The sequence below is a fragment of the Pantherophis guttatus genome, chromosome 2, assembly GCF_059756535.1.
Source record: "Pantherophis guttatus breed Tessera chromosome 2, ASM5975653v1, whole genome shotgun sequence".
NCBI lineage: Eukaryota > Metazoa > Chordata > Lepidosauria > Squamata > Colubridae > Pantherophis > Pantherophis guttatus.
In genome coordinates, this window is record NC_142064.1 from 85,826,608 (window position 1) to 85,838,697 (window position 12,090).

At 40.1% G+C, this 12,090-nt stretch overlaps 1 protein-coding gene across 2 annotated transcripts in view; it reads right to left on the reverse strand.

Annotated features, from left to right (window-relative positions):
• RIGI (RNA sensor RIG-I) overlaps positions 1 to 9,055 on the reverse strand; it is a 35,892-nt gene extending 26,837 nt beyond the window's left edge. Inside the window, exons 1-4 of one of the 2 annotated variants that reach the window (XM_034410558.3) lie at positions 8,590 to 9,055; positions 4,609 to 4,737; positions 1,777 to 1,955; positions 616 to 766 (exon numbers count right to left, since the gene is read on the reverse strand). In XM_034410558.3, the coding sequence (XP_034266449.2) occupies positions 616 to 766; positions 1,777 to 1,955; positions 4,609 to 4,737; positions 8,590 to 8,695 (565 nt within the window). In that variant the 5' untranslated portion in view covers positions 8,696 to 9,055. The remainder of the gene's footprint in view (positions 1 to 615; positions 767 to 1,776; positions 1,956 to 4,608; positions 4,738 to 8,589) is intronic. The other variant, XM_034410559.3, reaches the window with a different exon arrangement.
• Positions 9,056 to 12,090: the final 3,035 nt, after the last annotated feature.

Here is a 12,090-nt window from a genome sequence, read left to right on the forward strand (position 1 = left end):
GTACAGGCAATTAGAAAAGGTCAGGTAAGGGAGTGATTGCCTACAGAAATTGCTTGCTTTTTTTCTATCCCCCCCCCAATCTGCCTCCCCACTTGTATAGTGAAGATATCAGAGAGGAAAGGATTTCAAGAGAGTACTGGAAGCTATTTGAGTAATGCACCTCTGTCTTCCAGCATGAATGCACTGCCTTCTATGTATATATGACAGTAAAAAGTACTCTGAGTATCCCAAAGGGCAGGGGAATAGTTAGGATGCAAACAAAGCCAAAGGTGTGAAACTGAGTCTATTGTCTATTTCTAGCCAGAAATTACAGTTGCATGTGATTTCCCACTGAGTGACTGCTCCACTTAGTGGCAGAATTGCAGGTCCTGATTAGACTTTTTAAGTGAGGACTACCTGTAACAGCATGGCAATGGACGCCTTTCCAGTTTTAAGGCACATAGAAGTTAAAACTGAGGGGCTTCGAACACCTGATTATGACCATCACTCCACACACACCCCACTGACATTCCAATTGGTGACTCTGCCTCTCGTAATTGGGGACTCTTTATTCTGGAAGTCTTCCAAGAGAAAGAAAGAAACTGAATAGAGAGTAAAACAAAGATATGACAATACCTCCTTTCAAATCCAATAGATCCCTTTGATCCTCGTATCCAGTCTCATGCAGTGCCATTTGGAAAGTTTTAGGCCAATTTTCTTTGTCTGATCTACACAGGCATTCTACCAGTTTGCTTCCACTTGCTTTTCTCCCTTTCGTGTCACAAATCTGCAAATCAGAAAGAGGAGGTAGAGGGGAGTACTTATTTATAGTATTTCAAAACTCAAGAGATTCACTTCCACTCTTTATGGACTTTTTACATAAAACAGAAAAAAATGCAGAATTTGTGGCTATAATTTGTGGTTTTGAAGATTAGGGAAAAACTGAAAAGTGACTCTTCTTTTGTAATCATGGGACAGGAGATGATTTTGTAATTGTACTTATATTTGTTGCAAAGGAAATTGGAAGCTTCTTTTTATTTCTTTTTATCCTTTCTTTCTGCACCTTTGTTTTTCATTTTCTTCTTCCTTGCTTTCACTCTTTATTACAGCCTTCGTGGCGCAGTTGTTAGAATGCAGTATTGCAGGCTGACTCTGCCAACTGCCAGTAGTTCAATCTTGACCGGCTGGAGGTTGACTCAGCCTTCCATCCTTCTGAGGTCAGTAAATTGAGGACCCAGATTGTTGAGGGCAATATGCTGACTCTGTAAACCACTTAAGAGAGGGCTGTAAAGCATTATGAAGTGGTATATAAGTCTAAGTGCTATTGCTATTCGAGTTATTTCTTATATTCTTTGTAAAACTTTCAATAAAACTTTATGAAAATAATATCAGAAGATACATGCCCAACTACAAGTAACTAAACTCAAGAAAACATCAATGATCAGAGCAAAATTCACAAACCTTCAGGGTAACAATAAGAGAATATAAAATAAGAAGCAAAATCAATTTTAAATTCATCATTTATTCCTTTCTTCCTTCATTCATGTTAATTCCCTTGCTTACCAACCTGTAACCTGGACCACATCAGATCTTCTCAAATATTTATAGAAATGACTGGTAAGAGTTCATATAGGTTTTATTTTTGCTTTCTGATCATGCTGAATTAGTACACTGTGCAAAATGAAAGTCAGGGCTGTCTTCTAAAATAATGTGGGCCTCTGTTAACAGTGGGGTAGTGCAGAGCGGATGGGCAATATTGCTGAGTGTTATTGATCAAGCAGTTTAAATAAATAATACCTGATAAATTTCTTCCCATTCCTGTTCTAGGAGGCAGCTATTCATGTGCAACCGAATTTCTTTGACGTCAATGTCCTGCATAGTGGGCTCAATTCGTTTCAACAGTTCCCTGTGAGGTTCCAAACTTTCAATTATCTTGAAATCCCAACTTTCAATTGCTTGATGAAGGCCAGTATACTCTTTAAGAAGCAGAATAGAAAGTACAAATTAAAATTAAAGTGGTAATTGACTAAAGTCAACTATGAGCAACAGGTGGTTTATCTGATGCCTTTCTAAGTTAGTTTCAGCCCACCCCAAAATGTGGAAAGTGAATATGTTGAGAATCCTTACCAATCAAGTTTGGTAAGAAACACCAGGTCCCCATTAGACTCAGAAAGCTTTTAAAGACCTTTCCCCCCATGTGTGTGTGTGTGTGTGTACGCGCGCACACACACAGAGGGACTGAAGGAGGGAAATAACTTACTGCAACAATTGACCTTCTGAATGTAAGAAATTGTAGATGATATTTATCATTGTAAATATCATATACAATATTATCATGTTGTTCTGATTCTTTGGCTGTGCTGACTGATTTCTTTAAGCTATTTAAAGCTATCCCAAAGGTGCTTTTTCAGGACGCAACTGGACTTTTTTGTTTTTCCTTTTGAAGATGTTTCACTTCTCATCCAAGAAGCTTCCCTCAGCTCTGACAGGATAGTAGGGAATGGAAGGATTTATATTCCTTGCAGACAGCTGGTCATCTGCATCCTTTTAGAGGGTCCTTGAAGCAGGATGCAAAAAGAATGCAGATTACCTAAAAGGTAAGCAATTTTAAAGCACATTCCAGCCCACTGAGTTTTTTTGTGCAACTCTGTCTGACCTTTTTATCTTCGGAAGAACTGATGAGATTCTCTCCCATAGCAGAGAGCACAAAAGTAAGCATCCCTTTCACACAACTTGCTTGGTATTCCTGATTGGAGATATTTCCTAAGCTCCATAATCAATTTTTGGTTTTTTGCCCTGCAGCCATTTTCTTCTCTTCCCTGAGCTATAGAAAAGGATTGTTTTTCCCCTGAGCAAAGGAAATTCTCTTCCTTCCTAGTTGCTATACGTTCCCCAAAATCACTTTAACAGCCTCTTTCCACCCAAAATTATCTCTACTAATTTCACTGTCACAATGGTTTTTTTTTAAAGCAACATAAGAAATGCACTAGTCTTCAAGTTGCGTAGTATGCCTACTTTATTAATTTATGCCACATTTATTTGGTAAATTTTATCTTAAAAATGAAGAAAACCCCAGCTCCTAATTCCAGCTTTCACTTCCAGCAAACTTACTGGATCATAGACTCCCAGGTCTGAGGTTGAAGGAATCTATCAGCTCATTTGCAGAGGCTTTTGGAAGAACCCATCTTTCAAATAGGACATTTACATGCCAACTAATAATGTGTTTCCTGTCAGGGTGGCAATCAGCCCCATTACCTTCCTGGGGTAATTGCCTGAGTTAGAGATGAATCGTGGCATTCTCCTTGTGTATACTTTTAGCAAGAAAATAAACCCGAAGATATATTTTCTAAGAAAAACTCATTTATTTGTTATAAAGAAAATAAAACATCTCACTAGCCTAATTAGTTACATCTTGGCAACGTTCCTGCCGGACCTCTCCTGGCAGGAGAACAAAGAAAGATAGAAGAAAGTGAAGGAATGTAGACATGCGCAGTTAGCTTACTGATAAGAAACTTGGCAAGCTACGGTAAGTCTGAAAGTCCAAAAATAATAGCTCATCTGGTAAATACAAAAACGCAGTGACATTTCCTGTCTTGTAATTGAACAGCATCCTCTGTGTGTGTGCATGTGCATGTGTGTGTGTGTACTCTGAACTCTTTGAATAATTCTTTTGTGTGATACCCACTCAATGAAATTGCAATTGTTTACATAAAACCATTGATTAGAGTTTAGACATTAATGGCTGTGTGCTGCGTTATTTTGACGGGACAGCATATTTACCCTGTTATACAAGCTGTATACTCACTACCTTACATTGTAGCCAAGTGCCATTTCTTCAGTGTTGTCACATGAAAAGATATACTTAAATATTTACAAAATGTGAGGGGGTGTACTCACTTCTGTGACATACTGTATATATGTGTGTATGTATATGTGTATGTATATATATACTCTTTGGTTACCACCTTTAAAGCGCTCCATGGCTTAGGACCCGGGTACTTGCGGGACCGCCTACTACCACCAATAGCCTCCCACCGGCCGGTACGCTCCCATAGAGAGGGGCTCCTCCGGGTGCCGTCAGCCAAACAATGCCGACTGGCGGCCCCCAGGGGGAGAGCCTTTTCTGTGGGGGCACCTACTATCTGGAACGAGCTCCCCCCAGAGATACGGAGGATCCCGGATCTGCGCACCTTCCGCCGCGCCTTAAAGACCTTACTATTTCACCAGGCCGGCCTGGCCTAATTTTCCCCCTCTTTTATAAAAGATTTTTAAAATTTTAAATATTTTTTAGTATTTATATATTCAATTTTAAATTGGTTTTAAAAGTTTGGGGTTTTAAATTTGTCGGGGCCAAAATTATTTAATTTGATTTTATTCTATTTTTTAAATTTTGTATTGTATGTGTTTTTATTGTTTGGCTGTGCACCGCCCTGAGTCCTTCGGGAGTAGGGCGGTATAGAAATCTAATAAATAATAATAATAATAATACTCTGAACACTTTGAATAATTCTTTTGTGTGGTACCCACTCAATGAAACTGCAATTGTTTACATAAAACCATTGATTAGAGTTTTAGAGGGAGAAGGATTGTAGTTTAGCACACACTTCCTATATAATAAAGCAATCCTACCTGATGCTTTTAGTGCATCCAGAAAACCACGGAACCATCCATCCACGCTGAGCTGTAGAAGAGACTGAAGAAAGAGTTCTGCTGCCTTGGTTGGCCGGCTGCTTTGCTCTTGAATTTGCTCCACAGTCTCTAGAATGAAATTTATTTATTTTATTTTATTAAATTTGTACACTGCCCTTCTCCTACTGGACTCAGATTTGTCAGATTGTAGACAAAACTGTTGTAGTAAATTTCTTATTTTAAGGTTCAAAGCAAAACAATAGACTTTCAAAGTAAAGCATCTTTTCCATTTTAGCTTTCCAAGGGCTCATGATTCTGTTTGCCACATTCCGAAAGGCAATAATTCATTTTGCTGCTATTAGAAAATGTTTCTCTGTGTGTCTGCTTGCTTATTGAAAGCACATTACAAGTAGTTCTTACTTACTGAGCATCTATCTATTCAGCATCTATTGAAAGTTACAAGTAATGTCCCTCAGTAATGCGATTACCGATACAATCAATATTTGTGGTCCTGGACTTAATATGTTGTTTTTCTTTCTCCATCCTCCTTGCAGAGTAGAGAATTCGAAAGGAAGTGATTACAAGAGAGTAAGCAGGCGTACAATGCGGACTACATATCAGAAGTAATGTGCTGGCATTGGCAGCCTCTAGCATACTACGCAAACAGCCCATATATTCCCCACTAGGTGTTTGCTTACTCTTTTGTAATCTCTTCCTCTCCAATCTCTTGTGGAGAGGCAAAGCAATTGTAAGCAATCTGTCCTATGTCTGACTTTTTTCCTGTTTGCATGTCTTCCCACTCCTTGGTAGCAATTAACCTTGTCCAGCTGCACTCATGAAGGGCCAGTTAGGCACATCTCCTCAGCAGTGGGAAGAAAACAACAACAAAGGTCAGCTAAGGATGGCAAGAATAGTGAAGAGCAGAGATGGGGGGAATAGGTGAGTGGATAGCATTGAAGCATATCCTGAGGTTAATGTGGGTAGATTGCCAAGTGCTAAATTCTGATCACTTGAACATAGGGATGCTGTGACCCATAACTTCAAAGACCAGGCATTAAGTAAGATTTGTTCAGCATCATCATAACTTCAAATGCTTGTTGAATGGTCATGAAGCAAAGGTTATCTGTAACATTTTCTGTATCTCTTCATGTCTAGATAATGGACATTTGGTATTTTGCAGTCTGGCTGTGTTAGACCTATGGAAGGCTTAATATTTGACCAGCACAGGAATCTCTTCACCTTCTCCATCACTCATTGACAGTTGTTATCAATGGATGATTTTACAGTCAAGTACAAAGCATGTTTGTACACATGACTGAGTACTCTTCATCTTATGTAGAAGACTAAGCTTTTAAGGTGACTTGAATCACATGCCTGGCAAATGCATTGCTCTACCAAACCTTTTTTCCAATATATTAATTAATCACTATATTAATTATATATTATTATATATTAGCATATATTATTATATTATATTAATATTTTGTATAATATATACAATATATTAATTATATCAAATTAATCACAGTGATAAATCTATTCTGCATTCTTGTTCATTCTAGTACAGTGATGGCTAACCTTTTACATCACCGCGTGCTGACCTGCGTGCCGGAAATGGCACGCAAAACCATCCTGCCTGGACCGCATGGCCTTGCTAGCCTTCACGCGCGTGGGAGCACCAAACCCCAGAAGAGCAGCACACATGACCTGCGTGCATGTGTGCACAGGAATACAGAAGAGGAGCCAGCGAGGCCACACGTCCCTCACGGGATGGTTCTGTGTGCCGCTTCCGGCACACGTTCCATAGGTTCACTAACACGGTTCTAGTATTTTAAGTCTTCATTAACATAATCAATATTATATAGTTGTCAAGGTTGACTCTGGGCCAATGAAAACTCTCAGTCTAGCTATTTCATGGGGCTGTTCTTATGAGAAAAAAATGGAAGAATTCTATGTCTATACACCCTTGTTTTCTTGGAGGATAAATTAGATGAACTAAACTAAAAATCTTTGCATGCACAGACTAGAATGAGCATTCATGAAGTGAAACTGGGATTAGGTGTTCTTGTGATGGGAGACGGAAGCCAGTATATATGGGATCATCTGATGATATCTATGGCATGGGAATGACTGGGACTTGAGAGAAAGAAATGGGAGAGGGAGAGAGGGAGAGGAGAGGGGAGGGAAGAGGAAAGTAAAGTACGTGTTTCCCTGAAAATAAGACCCTGTCTTATATTTTTTTGATCCCTGAAATAAGCGCTTGGCCTTATTGCCATGCACTCAAAAACCCAATTGGCTTATTATTAGGGGATGTCTTATTTTGAGGGAAACTGGGTAATTAACACTGATATCTCCCCATATGGTACTTTGACACAAAGGGAATGTCATTAAACATAATTATATTAAATTAGAAAAACTTTACAGTGAAACTGAATCACTTTTCATTTTTGATTGTTTTTCGAACATCAATCCTTTGAACCTAACCATTTGGGTTCTGAATGAATGTGGATTGTATTTAAAAGTGAGTTAAGAGTTATAAAAAGAATAGACTTAAGAATTAGATTATAAATATATCAAGGGCGAACAAATGTGACAAAAGGAAACCTGAGGGAGTTAGATGGAAATGATGGAACCCTCATGCAGAGGTAAGTTTGAAGAGTAAAAGGTTATTTAGAAGCATATGGATTAGGTGAAATTAAAGATAGTTTGCATGAGATACTTTGTTTTAGGAGCTCTTGATCAAGATTGTGCATTCTGAAAGACCATGACTTCATGTAGGAAATGTCTCAATCTCTTTCTTTGTTTCAAATATCGAAATCTACTTTGGATTTCCAGACAGCCATGGCTTATTTCGCTTCCACTAGAAGACGAAAAATTCCGCAATTTTCAGAGAGGGAGAAAAACTGTAAGAAGCAGGCAGGGCACGAGCGCGCCTTGACGGTTTTAGCGCCATCTGCTGGCAGGATTCTTGCCCCGCCTCCTCCGCTGCTTTCAGCCAATAAGTGCCCTGCTTCCCCCTCCCGGTTATCAAGATAATTCCGAAAAGGATAATTCCCAAGCCGCTTGCGAAGCTGGCCAATCACGAACGCCTTGTAAAGGCGCATCTGCCAACTCGAAAGAACTGTATGCACAGCCCCTGCAAAACGCGTGCAAGAAAGATGCCTCAAACGCAACCCCTTTGAATGTCAGAACCCCGCTTAGCCTGACTTCTCTCTGCAAAAACGAGACTAAGAACCGTGGCGGGCGAAATAGTTGCCTCTCGCGTTCTTTGCTGAACATTAGCGACACGAACATTTTTTTTTTCCTTTCAACGTCTTTCTGTCCAACCGTCACTAACCTCTTCTGAAAAATCAAGTGAAATCAACATGTAGATCAGTGCTCTTAGATTATGTAGCTTTAATTAGCACCCGAGCATGTGTGAGAAAGACGTACAGTGTACATATATAAAAAAGCAGGATTCCTTAAAAGGATTAGAGTTTTAATTTATTCATTCTGTTTCTAAACATCACTAGGAAGTTTCTGGTTAGGAAAGTAACGTCTCCGTGTAATTGCAGGCAGGTGATTTGATTAAGTCAACCAGTTAATTGACACGCCTGGTCATAACATAATTCACAGGGGGGGGGGAATAGGCATTTTTCAGCTAATCTGTTTTTAATTTGGGTATCTGTTTTCCCCATTCCAAAAATCTGAACCGAATATTCTCCAAAACATCTGGAGAGATCGTGCACATAACGTGAATAGTGGCCACAGGTATTCTGGGCTAGATGACACGGAAGGTGTCGCTTAACAAATCCCTCGTCCTAAGTATAAATAAAATGAATCTTCTCCCAGTCTGATGCCCTCCCAATGTTGCATTACAATTCCCATCGGGCCAGAGTACATCTGCGTTTTATATAACATTGCAGTTCCTAAAGAGCGTGCAGTTGGGGTCATCAGAACAAAACATCACTTTGATAGAAAACTTGGGTGGTTCCTACTTACCATCAGACAGCCAGGTTTTCATGTGGCTCAATACATAAACAGGATTTAAAGTCTTCACTATATATTGCTTGTAGCGAAGCAAATTCTCTCGTTCGGCCTCGGTCATTTTTCCTCTTTCTCCTTAAACCTTTGGCTTTGCAATAGCTTTTTTTAAAATCTCTCCTCGTATTATTCCGTTTATCTTTCAACGTTGCCCCCCTCCAAAAAAAACCCATCAAAAAACCCAAATCCGACTGCGAGGTCGCCTGCTCGCAGCTCTCAAACTAAACAGCGTCGGGAAGCAGCTTAAAACACACACCCCCGAGGGCGGGCCAAGCCGTCCAATGAAAATCCTCCGTTGCCGACCGACTAGATTCCTCAGAAACAGCCGACCCGAAGCGAGAATCGAAAGCGAAGGAAGTTTCCCAAATCAGGAAACGCGATCGGGGAAACAGAAAGCGGCTCGCGGGGGCGCCATTGGAAAGACGGGGAAGGAGGAGGGGCGCCGTTGAGCAGGGAAATGAAGCGGAGCCTTTTTCCTATTTGGATTGGTCTCCGAATTGGCTGCGACAGGTTTTTTTATTATTATTATTATTATTATTTTAATTTGATTTATATGCCGCCCTTCTCCGAAGACTCAGGGCGGCTTACAATGCGTTAAGCAATAGCCTTCATCCTTTTGTATATTTATACAAAGTCAGCTTATTGCCCCCACAACTGGGTCCTCAATTTACCTACCTTAGAAAGGATGGAAGGCTGAGTCAACCTTGAGCCTTGGCGAGATTCGAACCTGCAGTAATTGCAGGCAGCTGGTCTTAATAACTAGCTTAATAACAGGGTGCCTTAAACCCCTGTACTACCAAGGCTCTTGGTAGTACAGGAGTTTACAGGGATTAAAGCAAACCTGGCCAAATCAGAAATAAACTTTGCAGCTGTCGCCCCAAAAGAGAGGGGGGGAGCCGTGCCCCTCAGGATGATGGCGAGGTGCTAGTTCTCTCCCTCCCCCACCCCCTCAGCCGGGAGATGCTGTAAGCAGGCAGACAGCGAGGAGAGCGCTGCCGCTTTCCCGCCCTGCTCTAAAAGCGCTTTCGCGTCTGCACCCCAATGTTTTGGATCCCGGCTCTCCAGTCAGGATGGCCAGGGATGATCAGCCGCAATTGGGGGTGGGGTGTTAATGTCTCCACTGTCTGAAAGCTGAAGGTTGCCTGAGTGATTCAACTGCCCCTTTTCCCTCCCTCAAACGCTGAAAAAAAAAGGGGGGGGAGAAGCAGCTCCACAGGGCGGCTGGTAATACGTACAGTCCTCGACTTAAAGACCACAACCGAGCCCAAGGTTTCTGTTGCTAAGTGAGTCAACTGCCCCGATTTACGACCTATCTTGCCACGGTTGTTAAGTGAAGCACTGCAGTTGTTAAAGTGAATCTGGCTCCCCCCCCCTAGACTTTGCTTGTCAGAAGGTCACAAAAGGGGATCACCTGATCCCGGGACATTGCAACAGTCATAAATATGAGTCATTTGCAAAGCGTCTGAATTTTGATCAGGTGACCATGGAGATGCTGCAGTTGGTCGTGAGTGTGAAAAAAAGGTCATTCACGTTTTTTAGTGCTGTCTTAACTTTGGTCACTAAATGAACTGTTGCAAGTGGAGGACTACCGGTACTGTTCATCACAATTCTTACTTAATTCTTGCACATACATAATAATTAAACATTTTATTTATTTTTATTTAAACCTGCTTGGTTGCCAAATTTTGATTGCCTCTTATCTTCAATTGTTGAGGGTTAGTCCTGTACATTTCCAGCTTAATCCCTCCCTAGAATTATGAATCCTGATTCTATGGGGGCAGATCAGAAATCCTCTAAGAAAGTACCTCTAGGGGTTAGTGAGGAGCCAGATGATTTGAAGCACCATTTCGATCTGTATCAAATCTGCCCAAGCCTTCTTTATATTAGCCAAGTAAATCTGGTGCATCACCAGAAGACAGAATTCCAAAGGTGAGGAATTCCAAAGTAAGACATTTCCAGAGATGGCCCTTCCCTTTGCAACTAGAGCCACTGTGACCTGCTGATTAAAACACCAGGAAAGGTGTTTCCACTAGAAAGTGAAGACTCTGAATTCCAATCCTGCCTCAGCCATGAAAGCCAGCTGGATGCCCATGGGCCAGTCGCTCCCTTTTAATGTAATGAAGCGGGCTCTGATAGATGACCACTGGATAACTTTCTATTCACTCTATTCTAAAAAGCAATGCATCCGGTTGGAAAAAGTACAAACTCAGCCAAAATCCTTTTGGTTCCTCTAGGAGGCCTCTAAGTTGTCAGAAGAAAGGAACATTCTAATGACATACAGCTTAAAGGTTGGTTAGGTCAAGGGGATCCACATGAGTTAAAAGTTGTCTATCGTCAAAAGATTATTTGAATCTATGCTTCAGTAATCTACAAAAGAATTATAACTATTTTGCAAAGAAACTCTGTAATTAGGAAATGTCAATTAAAAATGATAAATGTATATGACCATATGAATTGCTGAGTTAACAGAATTCTTTGTCTAGAAGGGTATAAAACCATTGTACCTAATTTCTGTCTTTGTTCAATGCTTCATGTACAGAGCCTTGAACCTATTGCGCAATATATAAATTTGTCTCTGATTAATCTAAAAGTTGTGTTTGTCTTATTAAATCCACAACACTTTCAGCCCAATTCACTTCACAGGATTGTTATTGTGGGGAAAATAGGAGAATGGAGTATTAGATATTTTACCACTTTGACTTGTTTATAAAAATAATAAAGAATATAAATAAATAAATTATTGTTTCAAGGAACGTGTGGCTCCACTCTAGAGCCAGTAAAGGAACCATCCAACCATCCCATCGGTTTAGGGTATAGCCATTCTTACCAGAAATCAGTCTGAACTTATTTTATCCATCCTGACCCATCTAGCTTGCAGACTTCAAATAAGGATCTCCGTAATATCATCTGTTCAGTTCTAGATGGACATGTATAACTGGGAATCATCAAGATATAATCAGTTGTGACTGTTGGAATATTTTTCTTATGTGTTTACACTAAGTTTAAGGATTGAGAAAAGATTGTATAGATATCAGCAATTCCATTTTAAAAAAGGAGAAGTCTGGCCCCTGCCATTAGAAATAAATGACTACGTCACATAGCAAAACCTATGTAGAGACACGTAACATATGTATCAGAAGACAAATACCAGTATGTAGAAAGCACAAAACATTTATATAGACATGGTGGCTAATCATGTATAAGGAAACATCTGTTTTAGCAGAATATGAAAGGAATTACACAGGAGAAAGATGTCCATGGTGGTAAAGCATGAACCATTGTAATAAGCTAACATATTTCTATTAATAGTTAAATCTTTATACTAAAACCTATAAGAAAGGAAACAGGAGCAGTCCGTAGTGGCCACCACCCAATATTTTTTAAAACCTTGGGTTGAGTATAGGTAGTTTCTATTGTCTGCATTGTTATATTGGATTTCTGGACACAAACTGCTGGAAA